Source organism: Cervus canadensis, chromosome 2, assembly GCF_019320065.1.
Source record: "Cervus canadensis isolate Bull #8, Minnesota chromosome 2, ASM1932006v1, whole genome shotgun sequence".
NCBI lineage: Eukaryota > Metazoa > Chordata > Mammalia > Artiodactyla > Cervidae > Cervus > Cervus canadensis.
Genome location: NC_057387.1, coordinates 31,008,249 through 31,026,000, shown reverse-complemented (window position 1 = coordinate 31,026,000; position 17,752 = coordinate 31,008,249). Strand labels below are relative to the sequence as shown.

The 17,752-nt window shown below is 44.5% G+C and overlaps 1 protein-coding gene across 2 annotated transcripts; it reads left to right on the top strand.

Moving 5' to 3' along the window:
* Positions 1-300: 300 nt before the first annotated feature.
* Positions 301-16,295, top strand: CHI3L2 (chitinase 3 like 2). 2 transcript variants are annotated; one of them, XM_043460349.1, is made up of 11 exons: positions 301-400; positions 2,578-2,607; positions 3,112-3,313; positions 3,607-3,663; positions 7,741-7,891; positions 8,407-8,531; positions 8,980-9,109; positions 10,375-10,557; positions 13,105-13,221; positions 14,089-14,228; positions 15,084-16,295. In XM_043460349.1, the coding sequence occupies exons 1-11, from the start codon at positions 331-333 to the stop codon at positions 15,085-15,087; spliced, it is 1,209 nt and encodes a 402-aa protein (XP_043316284.1). In that variant the 5' UTR covers positions 301-330; the 3' UTR covers positions 15,088-16,295. The 2 variants fall into 2 exon arrangements, with proteins under 2 accessions (XP_043316284.1, XP_043316285.1); XM_043460350.1 differs by lacking the exons at positions 13,105-13,221; positions 14,089-14,228; positions 15,084-16,295 and adding an exon at positions 12,822-13,037.
* Positions 16,296-17,752: the final 1,457 nt, after the last annotated feature.

The window sequence follows — 17,752 nt, the reverse complement described above, 5'->3', positions numbered from 1 at the left end:
AAGGAAGAAGGAGACAGATCCTGGATGAAGGGGTAGCAAGATTTGGGAGCCAGAAAGCAGTACAAGGAGGCAAACCAAAGTACCATCTCCTTCCCTTCCCAGGGACCACATACCTTCCAGGTGAGACTGGAGGAAAAGGACCTCTCAGTGGTTGTCCCCACTGCAGCATTTTTTTTGGACAATTGGCATTGCTCAAACCTGAGTCTCATTGCCAGGAAGTTTCACAAGGCAGATTTGCCAGGGGAAGTCCCTGGAATCTCCTGGACTTCTTCTTGCTTCCTTCCCATAAGAGAGGCTGTCGAAAACTCAGAGGCATAAAAGGCCCAGAGTATGGGCATCCCAGAGAAACTGACCAGGGATATGGGAGTGAGCGCCATGGATCAGAAATCTTTCTGGGAAGGTGAGCTCTGGGCTGATAATGTAGCAGGAGATTAATGAGGAGAGAAGGTATAACCTAGATAACTTAGACCAATAGAAGAAGTGGTCATTTTCTTCTTCTGGGACTCGAGTCTCTCTGCTCACCTCCTTATCAATACTTATTGAGCCAAGACAACTGCATCAGGGACCATCTGATCTTTCCCAGATGGGAAAAGGGAGCAGCAGTGGCCAAAGCCCTTCAGCCCATCATGGGTGTTGTCAGTCTGTATGCATTTGCACAGAGGTGTCTCTTGTCCAGATCGTGATGTGCGAGCTCTGTCTTGGGAGTCCCATGATTCATGGACTATACTTTTTGCACATTTTAAAACTATGGAGACCCCATATTTCTTGTCTGTAGACTGATTCATTGGTAGATTCATTGGTAGATTCATTTAGATGCTTTCTAAAACCGTCTTTCAGTTCTAAAGTTCTGATCCAAAACTCTGACTTTGGTGGTGGCTGGGAAATTGGATAAAGGTGGGGATGAGACTAAATACATAGGGCTATGGGTGAAGAAGAGAACTGTGCTGGGAGGAGACAGAGTGTGCCTTATGGAGGAAAAGGAGCCATTTCATTGTGTCCTTACCTCTTCCTGCTTGTCTATGCTCTTGAGCCATGCCTACCCACTTGGAAATGGCAAGAGCATTTTGAGTTTCCTGTTGAGGTTCTCAGCCTTGAGTCCTTGGGGGAGCAGCCCACAGGGAGCCTGCCTTTTGAAAAGGGCCTGGAGGCCAACCTGACCGCAGATGAGGCAGTGAGCATTCTCCTACCTGCTTAGTGGGTGTGCGGAGGACCAGATCCCTACCTGCTCTGCCTAAAAGTGACATGAGTCAGCAGGACAGAACCCTAGAGTTCACTTCCCCAGACCCAAGCTCTGTGAGGAAGGCACCCACTTCAGCAGCTGTCACCCAAAGTTTCATCTCATTTCTTTTCAAGGTTTATTTATTGATTTTTGGCTGTGCTAGGTCTTCGTTGCTGTGGGTGGGCTTTCTCTAGTTGCTGTAACCAGGGGTTGCTCTGTAGTTGGGGTGCACAGGCTTCTCATCGTGGTGGTTTCTTCTGTCGCAGAGCACAGGCTTTAGCGCGCGGACTCAGTGGTTGTGGCACGTGGGCTTTGTTGCTTGGTGGTATGTGGGATTTCCCAGACCAGGGGTTGAACCCTCGTCCCCTGCATTGGCAGCCAGTTTCTTAACCATTGGACCACCAGGGAAGTCCTGTCTATGAATTTTTTATGTTCTTTAAGACCTGCCCCTAAACTATAATATGCCAAGCAGCATTCGGCATATTATATGCCAAATGTCGTGTCACTGCCGATTATCTCTTCCATTGCTGTTCCTGTCACCATTCATTTCATTGTTAACTGCCTTTCCCCTCATTGTCAAACCCTTCAAATGTCCTAGTGTGGGTAATTCTAGACAATGTCCCCAGGGAAGGGGTCATAGTTCAAGGACTCTTGCCTTTTGGGGGAGGTTTCCAGGATCAGAGTCCTGCCCTTTCCTTTCCTTCAGCAGAATAAATGAAGGCTATGATGGTCTTACCAGTCCTTCCAGGGGAGGTGTCCTGTGGAGAAGAGGCTGGACAGGACCTCCAACAGGAAGGCTTAGAGCACTACCAGAGCCAGCTCACGCTCCTCCATTCACCTTAAGAGTTAGCTGTCTGAGACTATTCATCTCAGTTCACCCAGGAGAGTTCTGGTCCACACTGTTGCCCACAGGGAAATGATTAATAATGCTCCTTTTCACTTTCCAAAGAGTCTGACTGGACAATAAACTATTTGGCCACCTTCACTATATTCACTTCCAGACTAGGCTGTGAGCCCCATGCGTACAGGGATGGCCTTGACTTCATCCTTGTTTCTCCAGTATCCAGGGCAACACTTGGCACAGAGCAGGTCGTTCGATACATTTTTGTTGGATGAATGAATGGGCGAATGAATTCCCAGCTTGGGAAATGTTTCTCTGTAGGGCTGTAGACTCTGCAAGACACCCAAGGGCTGGGTACCTCAAGGCGCTATAGAGGGACCTCAGCAGCTGTGGCTGGATTGCTCAGAGGAAGCACAACTGTATGTTTCACGTAGGCACACCCACACACTCACTACCACAGTCTGAGGCGAGAACCATGTTGGGTTCAACAAATTTCCTTCCTGTCCACCTCTTACAGGTTTAGTGGCCTTGCTGCTTCTTCAGGAAGGTAAGTAGTCTGTGAGTTACCTCTTCCTGGCTCCCCTGGGCTGGGTCCTTTCTGATGTTGGGTTTGCTTCTCTTCTTCTGACTCTCCCAGGTTCTGACATTAACATATTGATGACTCCGAGTTTTTATTCTGTGTATCTCTTTGTGCATCCATGGCTCCGCTTCTGTCCTTTGAACCTGTCTCTCTGTCTCTCACTGACCTCAATATTGTGTATCATCTCTCTATCCACTTATATCACTGTGTTATCCATCTATCCTTCCACACTAAATCTCAGTGCTCTGGGAATGTTTGCCATGTAGATGATATATATATCTCTCTATGTGTCTCTTAACTGGAGTCTGGATGCTCAAGAGCCTCCAAAACAGAGGGCCCAGGCTGAATGACCCTCAGAGGCTCTGACCGAATAAGTAAAGGAGACAATGGCTTGGGGAAGAAACTTGTGGCAGTCTGGGCTCTGAGGTCATCACACCGGGTTCCCCATTGTCCCTCTTCCCTCTCCTCCAGGATCTGCCTACAAACTGGTTTGCTACTTTACCAACTGGTCACAAGACAGGCAGGAACCAGGGAAGTTCACCTTTGAGAGCACTGACCCCTTCCTATGTTCTCACCTCATTTACTCATTCGCCAGCATCAGTAACAACAAGGTCATCATCAAGGACAAGAATGAGGCGAAGCTTTACCAGACCATCAACAATCTCAAAACCAAGTCAGTAGGAGAGGAGTGGGGAGCACCCAGGGTGGGTTTTGGGGGAGAGAAGATAGCTCTAAACTGGGCCTAAGGCCTTCCGTCTCTTTTCACTCATTTGTGCATTTATTCATGTGTATTTCCTTGGGTATAACCCCGATCCTTCCTGTTCTTCTTCCCTCTGCCTCATCCTTTCACTAAACTTAGCGGCTAAGCAACCAGGGCCCATTTATCCATATTCTAGCCCTAACTCTGTAGGCAAAGTTTTCCCTGGCAGCCAGCAAAGAAATGATCAGCTTATTCTTCTATTCCAGGAATCCCAAACTGAAAATTCTCTTGTCCATTGGAGGGTATCTGTTTGGTTCCAAAGGGTAAGATCACAGTCTCTTTATTTTTTGTTCATTCTGACATGTAATTTATTCTGTTTTCCTTGTTTGGGGGGTGGTGTCCTGGGTCTTTGTAGCTACGCACAGGCTTTCTCTAATTGTGGTGAGCGGGGGTGCCTAGGCTTCTCACTGTGGTGGCTTCTCTCTGTGGAGCACGGGCCAGAGCACACAGGCTTAGTAGTTGCGGCACGTGGACTCAGCAGCTGTGGTACACGGGCTTCATTGCCCCATGGCATGTGGCATCTTAGTTCCTCAGAGCAAGGATCAAACCAGCATCCATTGCCTTGGCAGGCAGGTTCTTAACCACTTGAGCACCAGGAAACTCATGGTACGGGTAATTTCTAATTGTCACTGCTTCTCCTACTCTTGAAAAGAGACATTGAATTGGGCTTTAGAAAGGTCCTTCCTTGGCTTAGATGGCAAAGCTGATCTGAATTTTGTCACAAGTTGAGGCATAGCCCTATGTTTTCTGACATCTTGGAAGGAACTCTGCAGGAGCTTAAGAAACTGAGCTGGGAGTAATTCACCTGATGGACTATGGGGAGATGGTTTTAGTTGTGAAATTTAATTTTTTAAGGGTTTAAGGGATTTGAGGGCTTGCCTTTCACATTGAGTGGGGGTCAGGTGAGTGCTTTCCTAAAACCAAGTCCTTGACCAGCAGCTGTCAGGGAACCATAGTTTCCTGGGCCATGGCTGTGTAGCTGGATGGCCTGAAAGTGCACAGCATAGGGACAATTGGGTTCGTCTTGCTTAAAAGCAGAATAGCTATTAATTTGAAACGTATATTATAAATTATACTTCCATTCACAGGAAAATGATACTCCATTTGCATCAAGAGCTAAATAAACACAAATCTGTAAAGAAGAAAGGCATCTTTTTGCAATCTTCAAATACAGTTAATCTAACTTTGAATTCCTTCTGCTTTAATTTTTTTTTTAAGTGCTAGCATTTTAAAAAGCTGAGAGATCTTAATCTTAGCCAGCAGAGGTTTTCAGCTTTTGCAAGAAATCTGATAAGACATCTTTGTTGTGCAGCTGGTCAGTATTCTCTCTAGTGGGAGTAAGCAGGGGAAAGAAGTAACATTAGAAGACCTATGTAGATGAGTTACCTAGGGGAAGTTAACATACCTCTCTGAGCTCAGTTTACCCATCGGTAAAATGTACATCACAACATCTATTTCATAAGGTGCGGGCAAAGATTTTGAATGAGGTAATGTATGTCGTGTGCCTGCCTTAGTTATCATTCAATTAACTAATGCCAACTTTTCCTTCCTTTCTCTTCTTCTTTCATCCTGAATACATTCACCTATGAAATAATAGGATTGACTTAATTAATTTTTAAAGTCTTTACCAGTTCAAAACTTATAAAATACTTAGCAACACAATTTCTAAACACAGACAGAAAAAAGATCAATCCATCTAACTTATTTGGTTCTACATTAACTTCATCATGATCTCTGGTCAGCTTTTAATGGGTTTTCATGGTAACTATCCTTCTGATTCCCAAATCTCTCTCATTCATAATACTTGCTTATCCGTGATTCAATTAAAAATATCTTCATTCATTCATTTTTACATGCATGCGTTCATTTTTTAATAAGTAATTTGTTAAGTACTCCTTGTATATTAGTTTAGTTTAGGACTCTGGAGATTAAAAAATTTGGTTTGGATTTCTCTTTAGCTATATGCAAGCTGTGTGCAAGTTGTTTGACTTTAGGCAATTTCTTCTCTTTTTTTAAAGGCAATTTTATAATATCACTATGCTTCATTTTCTAAAAAAATTCACAATGAAGAAAATAACAGAATCAACTTAAAGATGAAGTTGTGAGGGCAGGCAATACGAACAAACTGTTTAGGCGGTGCTGATTGCAATAAGGGCCCAGTGGTTGCAATAATTATTGTTATTTGTTAACTTTGTCACTATTATTAGATAAATGCCAGTCTTTGTGCCAGGTGCCATGCAGCAGTGCTTAAAAATTTGTACCACACAGACTTGCTTCTCTGTTGAATGGTTGTCTTTCCTAAAACTGGAGGCTTCTGCCCAGAGCATCAGAGCATCTCTGATCGGAGCATCAGATGCAACTGCTCTCTAAAAGGGGTATCTCTTGCTTTTCTTCTAATCACTGTGAACACTTTTGAAATACAAGAGAAAAGTTACAAACCTACTTCTACCACTGGTTTTCAGCTAATAGGCCTGGTTTTGCTATTTCCTCCACTGTGCTGCTGAGATATATAGGGATAAAATCCTCATTTTTAAAAAAAAAATTTATGGGAGTATAGTTACAATATTATATTAGCTTCAGGCATACAGCATAGTGAGTCAATATTTTTACAGGTTATACTCCATTTAAATAATGGCTACATTTTCTTGTACTGTTTAATAATATCTTTACTTATTTTATACATACTAGTTTATGTCTCTTAATCCCATATCTTTATCTAACCTCTCTATCCTTCCCTTTCCCCGCTGGTAACCACTATTTTGTTCTCTACATCTGTGAGTCTCTTTCTCTTCTGCTGCATACATTTGTTTGTTTAATTTTTTAGATCCTATGTATAAGCTATAACATAGAGGCAAATCCTCAATTTAATATTGATTGAAACAAATGAATTCAAGACTCTGAATCTGTCTGGGATGGGAGGTATTGCGAGAGGTGGGAGGTGATACAAGTCAAAGGATACGTCCTCTGGAACATACTGATATCTTGTCTACAGATTTGGATTTTAAATCTTGTTGTGGAGCACAGGCCCCCCGCATGGGCAGCTCAGAGTCAACTCCCTGGCTTAAGAATTCCAGATCAGATGAAAGCCCTTGAGGGTTGCTGCGGCTCAGGGTCCTCCTGGTTTTTCATGAGAAGGGACTGCGGAGACCTGGGTTGCTTATTCAGGACTGGGTTGCTTGTGTGGGGAAAGAGAAGTTCCTATGAAGTCCAGCTCTCCTTTAAGGAAGCTTTCCAAAATGTGGTCACTTTGAGATAGATGAGGCAGGATCAGTGTCTTCAGTCCTATTTTAAGGATGGGCCAGACTGAACCCAGAGAGCTAGTTGGTGACAAAGAGGTCACTAGAAAGGACTCTGACCTGGGACTCAAATCCAGATCTTTTGACCCTCAGCCCATCACACTGCAAATTGCTTTTTCAATGGTGTACAATGTTAAAGAAAGTCAGAGGTGGATAGTAATTAAAGAGGGAAAAACAGATTTTATTCAGGAAGTATTGTAATAGGGGAAAGGAGACCTCAGGATAGTACTGGACTCAATGCTGGATACAGCAGAGGCAAAAGTGGATTTATAGCCAAGAAGCAGGTTGTGGGTGAGGGTCAGTGGATGGAAAATTACTAAGAGGAAACATTAGGGCTAGGGAGATTCTTGCTGAAACTGACTCAACAGAACTCTTGCTGAAGGCAGGTCAGGATGATAAGATATCACCTGGGGGATGGTAGAGGATGAGGATAATATTGAGGGTGATCTGATACCAACGGTGAGGGATTCTCATTAAGCTGATGTAGGATTCTGTAAAGATAGGGACAGAAGCCCAAGGTCAAGGCCAAGTTGAGAAGAGAATTCAGGGGACTTGGACTAAAGTTTGGGCTTCCCCGGAGGCTGTGGTCAAGAATCCACCTACCAATGCAGGAGATACGGGTTTGATCCCTAGGTCATAAAGATCCCCTGGAGAAGGAAATGGCAACCCACCCCAGTATTCTTGCCTGGGAATCCTATGGACAGAGGATCCTGGTGGGCTATAGTCCACAGAGTCACAAAGAGTCGGACATGACTTAGCAACCAAACGACAAAAGTTTGGTCAAGGAGAGTCTCTGCCATAGGCAGCTCCATTATCCTGCAGAAAGGGCTGCAGAAAACCCAGTCTTCCTCTACCCAACTCCACTGATTTTCTGGCCCAGCAATCCTTTCTCTCCCCATTTGTTCCAAAAGAGGCAGGGGTTGGGATAGAAAAATAGTGAGAAAATATTGGGGAAAGGAAGACAATATCAGGATTTCTGTAAAAAAAAAAAAAATGTGTTATGTCTACTTCTTTCCAAGAAACATCTGTCTTGCTTCTACCCAGGTTCCATCCCATGGTTGAATCTTCTTCATCAACCTTGAAATTTGTCAACTCTGTAATCCTATTTCTGAGGAATCATAACTTTGATGGACTGGACATAAGTTGGATCTACCCAAATGTAAAAGACAACACTCATTTCACTGTGCTGATTCATGTAAGGCAAACTCCATGTTACCCTCACGTGAAACTCATGGCCATACCAGGAGAAAAAAATGAAGAGACTGGCTCTTGTTGGAAGATAGTCTCTTCCTTCCAGAAGCCCCAACACATGAAGGAAAAGCCCTTGGACCTAGTTTAGTGCAAGGACAACATCAAAGAACAGAGCCTCTTTATAAAATAAACAACACCGAAATGAAGCAATATCCGTGTAAAAGAGTATAGGGCCATAGACTCTCCTGAGCGCTGGAATAGTCTCATAAAGTTCTATCACATAGATCAGAGAATCTACTGGGAGGATAGTTCTTCTTGAGTACAGTGAGACTGGTGGTCCTCCTGCGTAATGTGCACATTCCTGAGCTTGAGGAAGGAGGCATCCCCATGTGAGAATGGAGAGAAAAGTTTTGCTCTTTCCATCTAATGTGGTTCTAGAAATTTCAAATCAGGTAAGAATCTTAGGTCTGTGCTCTGGGAGGGAGAACTGACTTCTTGTGGGCTTTTTGTTTTTCATAGAAGTTAGCAGAAGCTTTTCAGCAGGACTTTGTAAAATCCACCAAAGAAAGGCTTCTCTTGACTGCAGGAGTTTCTGCAGGGAGGCAGATGATTGACAACAGCTATCAGATCAAGGAATTGGCAAAGTAAGTACACTGGATCACCCCCTCCATCCCTCTGCCACCAGCCTGGCCCACTCAAGTGATGCATGTCAATATTGTCTGAGGGATGAAGGGAGAAGGGAAAGCATGAAGTCACTATCCTAACCACATCATCCAGCCAGGAACTTCTCCTTAATGGCTAATTTCAATCCTTCTAACAGCATCCAAAACTCTGCATGAATATGTGTACAGTTGACCCTCGAACAAAGCGAGGGCTAATCCTCGCTAATAACTGTGTAATTTACAGTCAGCCCTTTGTATCCTCCTCATCTGTGGATTCAGCCAACGCCAGACCATGTGGTTCCATGGTATTTACTGTTCTGCAGTGTAAAAGTGGACTTTGCAGCTCAAACGCGCAGTGTTCAAGGCTCGACTGTAGTTGCTTCTACCTCTGCTCATCACAGAATCTCTTCTTTTGCTTTTGGCAATCTAGAGACCTGGATTTCATCAACCTCCTGTCTTTTGACTTCCATGGGTCTTGGGAAAAGCCCCTTGTCACTGGCCACAACAGCCCCCTGAGAAAGGGGCAGCTGGACAGACAGACAAGCTCCTACTACAATGTGGTGAGTCTTAGGGAGAAAGAGTGGTGGGGACACTGGCTGTGGGAGGAGCTGAGGACAGTGCAGGTCATCTAGAGTTAATTCTGTCTCAAACTGAGGGGGAGATGCATTGACCAAGAGGGACTCAGATAACCCTGGAAGCTGGTGAGAACAGGGAAAATGCTTGGACCAGGCACAGTAAAATGTCACCTAGAAAATGTCAGAGGACTTTGTAACTGAAATGTCCTAAACTTTTCTCTGACTCAAGGAGTCAGTCACACCAGTCTTCTCTTAATTCTCCATCCTCGATACATTTCCTGAAACCCACATGGAGGTACAGAACTTAGTACTCTCCTGTATGTGCCCACATTCCCTATTTAATTTGATCTTCAAAATAATCTGAGGTTGGCTGGTCAGGAAGCATTACTTTCACTTCGTAGATGATGAAATGAAAACCTGGCAAATTAATTGGCTCTTCAAGTTCTTGCTGATGTGAATATCCTGAAAAGTGGTAGAAAATGGAAAATCCAAGGGAAAAAAGTCATTAACAGAACAGTTTTGTGGTTTTCATGGTACATGTGGATGTATTCCTAAAATTGGGCAGGAAGAAATGTCTGGGTTGTATATTTCCAAGCCTTCATATTTAAAATTACAAAATGGATCAGTCCAAGCTGGGTATACTGATTTCTAGTCTGGAGTTTTCTAGAACACCATATGATCAAGTCACATCAAACCAAGCCCACTTCATTCTTTCCTCTCTCTCAACAATTTTTAAGGATGAGGAGACATACCCTCATCTTCTGTAACCCCTTATTCTGTTCTGGAAGCCAGTAAGGCCCAAACTAGCCTCTTACCTCTTCTCTTGCCTCTTGGACCTGATGTCATTGTGAAGCCTCACAGGCTAGGGTCTGATGGCCACAGCCCCCATCACCTTCATCAGTAACACAACCAGTCATAGTGTAGACAAATTCCATAGGAAGTTGACTCAAAGGGGAAAGATAGATGGTGACAACCTTGATTTCATGTTTTCTAGGTCACTTGCCTGATTTCTTTTCTGATTCATTGTTCAGTTTTCTTTCATGATTAGAAAAAGCTGACTTGGTCACTTGGTGCTGAAGAGCATTAATAGCATTAGAATAAACACTCTGGTTCCAATGGGATCCTCCATAATCTCTGATGTAGAGATGGAATCATGGAGGCCCTTCTGTGAATTTGGGTTGGAGGCTCAGTAAGGCCTGACAGCTTTCTTTCCCATGCATGCTGGGCCTCAGTCTATCTTCCCTTTCTAGGAGTATGCTGTGGGATACTGGATAAAGAAGGGGATTCCTGCAGAGAAGGTGGTCATGGGCATCCCCACGTATGGACGTTCTTTTACACTGGCCTCTGCAGAAACTGCCGTGGGGGCCCCTGCCTCTGGTCCTGGAGCTGCTGGCCCCATCACCAAGTCTTCAGGTTTCCTGGCTTATTATGAGGTACCTGGAGCCTGCCTGTACCCTCAGCTGCCCCCTGTGTCTGGATAGGCATTCCAGCTTCAATCTGACAATAATAGAGGAACACATCCTGAGGTCTGGGAAAGAAAGTATGGAGTGCTATTGGAACATGTACGAGGAGCTCTGCACCCTGGCTTGGGAGGGAGTCAGGGAATGCTTCCTGGAGGAAGTGGTATTAGCTGAAATCTGGAGAGGAGGTGGAACTACTGGGGAATGGGGATAGGTGAAACAGGTATGGGAGATTGAAAAAGGGAGACTGTTCCACATTTTTTACTTGGGCAACTAAGTAGATGGTAATGCCATTTTTACTGAGTTGGGGAAGATACGAAGGAGAATAGTGAGCATTTTTTCCAATCATAAGATCAGTTTTGGACATGCTGAGTTTGAGGAGCAAGTGGGACATCCAAGTACCTGTGGGATGTATAAATAAAAGGTGAGTGGTTAGGTATGTGCTTTGGACCACAAGAGACCAGCCTGTGCTAGAGATGTAGCTTTTCAAACTATCAGCATAAAGATGGTTCAGTTCAGTTCAGTTCAGTTCAGTCGCTCAGTCGTGTCCGACTCTTTTGCGACCCCATGAATCGCAGCACGCCAGGCCTCCCTGTGGTGAAGTCAAAGTGCAAGAAACACAAAACCCAAGGACCTCTTGTACTTAAGGGTTAGGCAGAGGAAGAGGAGAACTTTAATGAAATTGACAACATCTACAAGAAGGCAGGCAGAACCCAGAGTGTTCTCTGCCAAAGAATAGAGTGAGAAGTTGGTGTTTCAAGAAGAGAGGAGCCAGAAACCAACACAATACTGTAAAGCAATTAACTTTCAATTAAAAATAATTAAATAGAAAGAAGTGAAGAGCAGTCAAATATGTCAGATTCTCTCCTGCAGTCAGACAGACTTAATATCATAGAGATAACTATCAAAGGTGTTTGGCTGTTAAGACCATCTTTCCTTTCTGCTCCTCAATCTGGAGAAAAAAAGTTTTTAATGTATAGGAAGCTCTAAGAGTCAAACAGTAATTCAACCAACAGAAACTCTTGGGTTGCTCCCATACCGCAAAGACTGGGTCCTTTGAGAGCTAGAAATAACTCATTCTTCATCCTTGTCTCAAAGGGCTTACTGTCCAGGTGGAAAGAATGTAGAATACAAATGAAACTAGTTAAATAAGAGTTTTGAAACTATCAGAGTTAATAACATTACGTAGGTACTGCAAAACAACGTATGATTAAGTGGCCAATGTGGAGGGCCATTTAATGGGTGATTTGGAAGGCTCCATAGAAGAGGAGAGGTGTATGCTGGATCTTGAAGGATAGGAAAGAGTTTGATCAGGTAAGGAAAGAGTAACATCCTACATCTTGGTTTCCCCTTGGAGTCCTAGTATATCCCCTCATCACTGGCATGGGCATGCTATGAACTGCTACTGAGGGTCTTGGCATCCACTGAGATACTCTGAGTGTAATGCTCAATTTTTCGTCTCACCTCGCATGGGGGAATGACAGAAGAACCATCAGTTGAGTTGACAAGGGGAAAAGCGTATGAGTCACCATCAGAGTCCTCACTGAATCACTTAATATAAGGAATAAGAGAGGTCAGTGCTCAGAATCTGCTGGAAGAATTTTAGAGCATATCACTGGATACACACTCCCCTATTGCATGGAAAATTTAACTTGATTGTTCAGTGTATCACCCTACATCATTATAACTTTGACAAATTGATATTTCCTTAAATATTCAGCTTTCCATTTATCACCCTCATTGAGGCAATAGAGAAGGAAACAGCAACCCACTCCACTATTCTTGCCTGGAGAAACCCATGGACAGAGAAGCCTGGCGGGTTATAGTCCATGGGATCTCATCAAGGCAAACATGAGTGTAAATAATCTAAAAAGAGTAAGCAAAACAAAATGAGTTTTCTGCGTGGCTTTAAAATGCACTTTTCAATGAAGATTTATCTTTTTTAGTAGCTCTTACTTCTGCTATCGAGAAAAATAGCTGATGATAGAAGGGGAATCCCAGCACAGGCACAGAAGAGCGGGGAAGGGACAGAGGAAGAGTTGAAGTGGGGATAAGTTACAAGGTGGGGACTGATGGTGAAGGGCATTGTGACGCTACAAAGGTGTCTGTAAAGCACTTTATTGTTTTCAAAGTTGTCTTCTTTTTCCTAACATGTATTAGTTCAGTTGATCCTAACAATATTGTAAGGTAGGTATATAAGATACATAATTATAATTGTTTCCATTTTGCAAATGAAGACATGGGAAGATTTACTGATCAATACTGAGGCCTGATGTGAAATTCAAGTACTCTCTGCCCTCAAGCTGTTTGTGGTTCTTCTTGATGAGGCCTTAGCATCAACAGTTTCAAAAGTTTCACCTTGAACCATCCATTCTGCATGTTGTATCTGATCATTTCTCTCATTGATTCCTGGAGTAAAGATTCTGATATTGTCCCCAAGACCCTTACCTTCCCCTTTTATCTCAATAAATTTCAAGAAGAGCCCATTACTGAACTTCTTGCTCCTCCTTTCCTTACCAGATCTGCCAGTTCCTACAAGGAGCCAAGATCACAAGGCTCCAGGATCAGCAAGTTCCCTATGCAATCAAGGGGAACCAGTGGGTGGGCTATGATGATGTGGAGAGTGTGGAGACCAAGGTATGTCTGGGTTCTGGGAGAGCAAGAGGCTCTGGGACAGTTGTCCCCAAGCAAGAGGCTCTGGGACAGCAGAACACTCCGGTGCTTGGGGAATAGGGTGTGTGATCAAATGCCACAGTACTCTGTGTGGAAGGAGAGAAGCCTCTGTGGTGCAAAGCTAGTCATGATTCTAAATCATACCTGTGAGCACCTATAGTACATGCAGGAGAGGTGGAAAAGATGCAAGAAAGAATTAAGAATAAGGGGAGAAGCAAGGAGTGGAGAGAAGGGAGGAGGGAGAAGAAGGGGAAAAGAGCAAAGGAGACATTGGTGCCTATACAGAATGGTCACTCACCTGGCTGTTCCTCTCAGGACAGACCCTTCAGTCTCTCTCATGGATTACGAGGCTCCAGATTTCTGAGTCTACCAGTTCTTTGGAGAAGGAAATGGCAACCCACTCCAGTATTCTTACCTGGAAAATCCCATGGACAGAGGAGCCTGGCGGGCTACAGACTACAGGGTTGTTCTTAGATGTTGCTAAGTATTTTGCTTTCCAGGTGCAAAACAGGACGAAGGCAGCAGTGTAATTGACAACCCCATGGTAACTGAAATCTTGCTAGTGATTTCCTAGTTTCTACTCCTCATCCTAGAGGCCTCGGTTTTGGACCTGGGATGTGATTATTCCATGAGAGGTGATTAATAGTGGGTGGCTCTCTCTTCATTTTATAAGCCTTCCCAAGCAACCCTTTCCTTCAGGGAATCCATGACTCCATAAGGTGTAAATCTACTGCTACATTCTAAGCTCAAAGCCTCCTGTGAACCTGACTTGGGTCTTGGGCCTTTAAGGACCCCATCTAACCTCAGTATACCCTTCTGTGCTCCCCTCAGGTTCAGTTTCTAAAGAATCTAAACCTGGGAGGGGCCATGATCTGGTCTATTGACATGGATGACTTCACCGGCAAATTCTGCAGCCAGGGCCCCTACCCCCTTGTTCAAGCTGTCAAGAGGAGTCTTGGCTCTCTAGAAAGGTAACAGAATTTAGGACAGACTGAGAGTGGGCAGAGAGCTGGGCAGAGCAGGACACAGGAGACTGGGGGAGGTAGTCCTCACATATTTGGACTGATGAATTCTCAAATTCCTTTGGATCTTGTGTTCTCCTTTTTCTTATTGATTAGTCTGATTCTGTTCTTTTGGTGAGCTTTCAATGACCTAACGTATAACAATAGTAATTTGGCTACCATTTATTGAGCACAGTCTAAGCTAAGGGTTTTCTTTTCATGTAGAGTGGGCATAAACATTTACTCCACCGCAATTCTTCACTACAAAATCATCAGCCTGTTTTAATTTTCTAAATCAGAATAAATCTGACTTTAGCCCCAGTTGACTGCTGAGAAATCCAATCTCAGTTGTTATTAATGCTCTATCCCTCTCCCCATCCACAGTGTTTTTTTTTAATTGGAGGAAATTTGGTTTAAAATTTTGTGATGGTTTCTGCCGTACAACAATGCAAATCAGCCATAATTATACATGCATCACCTCCCTCTTGGGTGGGTCTCTCTCCCCTCACCCTAACCCACTCCTCTAAGTTGTCATGGAGTGCCTGGCTGGGCTCCTGTGTTATTCAGCAGCTTCTCATCAGTTATCTATTTTACACATGATAGTGTACATATGTCTATGTTACTTCTCTATTTGTTCCACTCTCTCCTTCCTCCACTGTGTCCACAAGTCCATTCTCTAGATCTTGCTTTAGTCTGGACAGTCAGGAGGTCTCATGGTCATTATTGATGACCATACCCATTATTGCCTTAGCAGCAGGTGATTTGGCTGCTGCTCCATCCCTGGGTCCTGGGCTCTGTAAGCAAATCCTGTATCTTCCTGTGCAGCTGAGAGTGTGGCTGACCAACCCGGTTTGCTGACATCATCTCAGTGGAAGAGCGGGACGCCGGAAATCACTGCAGACAGACAACTGGAGAGGACTGGCCGTATTGTCCTGGAGAAGGGCCCAGAGCAGTGCAAAATTTCCTAAACTATATGATTGGGCAGCAGCCTTTCAACTCTGGACATCTATGTCTTAGTAACTTGAATGAGGCCTTATGTTACTGATTGGGCTTTGAAATACTTACTTTTGTTTCCAGGCTTAACTCATAGCTAAGTAGGTAAGGTGACCTTGCTGTGTACTCCTGCTGCAGGAATTCATGTGCGGGATTCTTAGAGGTTAGATGTCTCTCCTCAGGATGTCTCTTCTCCAAGTCTCCCCTTGACTTTCTCTCAGACCTCAGACTGGGTCTGGCTTTGCTCTCCTGCAGCTGCTGACTGGTTCCCTTGAGGCACAATAAAGAAAAAGCATTTTGTTCCAGCCAGTGTGGTCTCCTTTGTGCAATCTTGGACCTTGTGGTATAAGGCTGTCCTCTCCCACCATTTATGGGTACAAGTGTAGGCCTGCATATCATATGTCTAAATATTTAACAGCCAAGGGTTAAAATATGATTTATACTCTTAAAGAATATGATTTTGAAATGACCCAAAAGACCAGGTTTGAATTTAGAATTCCCAGACTCCTCAAAATTCTGTGCCAGAATGCAGCAGCTTGTGGCCTTGGTTCCAAGCCCACTGGTAGCCCCTTTCCCTTCCCATCTAAAGCCCTGACTCAGAGGGCAAGGACCTCACATACACACTGGCAGATGTTGATGGAAGGGGAAGTTGTTAGGGGAAACAATGACTGAAACTGCCCACCCTGCCAGGCACTATAGTAACCATTTGCATGAGTTATTTTACAACAGGAGGTCCTGGTAAGGAACGTGGAACTAACAAGGCATCACCAACTGGAAGAATTCAAGAAAACTCAAAAGGAGACTCCATGTGTCCTACCACTTCCCAGAACCCTCACTGAAATCCATCTTGGCTGAGCAATGCATGTGCCACCAAGAAGCACCCTGATTCAGAGGGAGTGGCTGGAAACAACCCGGAAACTAACCCCATCCCCATAAAACCCGAGACTGAGGGACATGTGGAAGAGCAGCCCCGCTGGGTTCCCCTTACCTTCCTGCTCTCTGCCTGGGTGCCTTTCTCCAATAAAGTCCCTTGCTTTGTCAGAACATGTGTCTCCTCGGATGATTCATTTCTGAGTGTTAGACAAGAGTACACTCTTGCGCTCTGGAAGGGGTCCCCCTTCCTGCAACACAGACATCTCGGCTTTTGCATCCAAAGTTTGTCTTCACTCCACCCCAGTGCGTGCGCGCACACACACATGCATACCCAGATCCTCTGGCAAGTGTGTTCACACCAGCCTTCTGGTCCACGCTCAGGATGAGTGAACAGGGAAAAGGGCTGCATAGGACCTGAAAGTGGGAACAGGCTGTTTGGCTGCTTGTGCAGGAACCCTGGGTATCTGGATTAGGGTTTAAAAGAGCAGGGGTGTGGGCTCCAGGGCTAAGCATGTGCCCTTAGCCCTGCCGTCTCCTCACCTCATGATGAAGGCTGCAGCTGGAGGAGGACCAGAGTGGAAACACCAAAAGCAGGGAGTAGCAAACTGTGGCTGATGGGTCAAATCTAACCCACCACTTGCTTCTGTGAATAAACTTTTACGGGAACACAGCTCCAACTAATTTGTTTACATATTGTCTATGGCTGCTTTCTCTCCACAATGGCAGGGTTGAGAAGCTGCTACAGATTCTGTGTCTGTGCATGCTAAGTCACTTCTGTCATGTCCGACTCTTTGCAACCTTATGGATTGTAACCCACCAGGCTCCTCTGTCCAGGCAAGAATACTGGAGTGGGTTGCCATGCCCTCCTCCAGGAGATTTTTCCCAATGCAGGGATCGAACACACATCCCTTATGCTGCCAGCACTGGCAGGTGGGTTCTTTACCACTAGCACCACTTGGGAAGGCCTCAGGATGGCCTACAAAGCCTAAAATATGCAATCTAGCCTTTTATGGAAAAGCTTGCAATTCTTTCTCTAAAGCATGGTGCCCAAAGCAGGGTCTAACGCTGCTTGAAGTCTAAGGCTGGTTTTGAATTCAGACCCTAATTTCAGGATAAATTGTGTTTCCCCTCATTCTCCCACTTCTCTCCCTTTCCTTATTGAAAAAGTGATTTTTACCCTAAACTTTCTTTTATCTATCTATCTATTTGTTTATTTTTGGCTGCGTAGCATATGGCATCTAGTTCCCCAACCAGGGATCCAACACATGCCCCCTGCAGAGGAAGTGTGGAGTCTTAACCACTGGACTGACAGGGAAGTCCCTTACCCTAAACTCTGAGCAACACTTTCATGTGCACATTTAATCTTCTTGGCTTATAAAAGTGGTGTATAAGCCCAATTCTCAGATGAACTGACTGGGGCTCAGGGAATGTAAGGTCATATATCTAAGTGGTGACAGGACGAGAATTTCTGCGGAGGAGGTGCTTAGAGATGGCTACAGGATCTGAAGGAGAGTGAGAGTGGGACTACTAGGGTGTCAGCTATAAATTGGCACTTGACATGGGCACTTGCCATCTACCTTTAAAGGATTAAATCATGTGCTGCTGCAGTTACTGATTTTCAATACTCC

What these genes read in the sequence shown, in the direction of transcription:
- CHI3L2 (XM_043460349.1), top strand. Translation starts at nt 331, where the DNA reads ATGGGCATCCCAGAGAAACTGACCAGGGATATGGGAGTGAGCGCCATG. An exon ending in TCAGAAATCTTTCTGGGAAG is followed by an intron (nt 401 to 2,577) that starts GTGAGCTCTGGG and finishes CACCTCTTACAG; the next exon opens with GTTTAGTGGCCTTGCTGCTT. An exon ending in ATTTCACTGTGCTGATTCAT is followed by an intron (nt 7,892 to 8,406) that starts GTAAGGCAAACT and finishes TGTTTTTCATAG; the next exon opens with AAGTTAGCAGAAGCTTTTCA.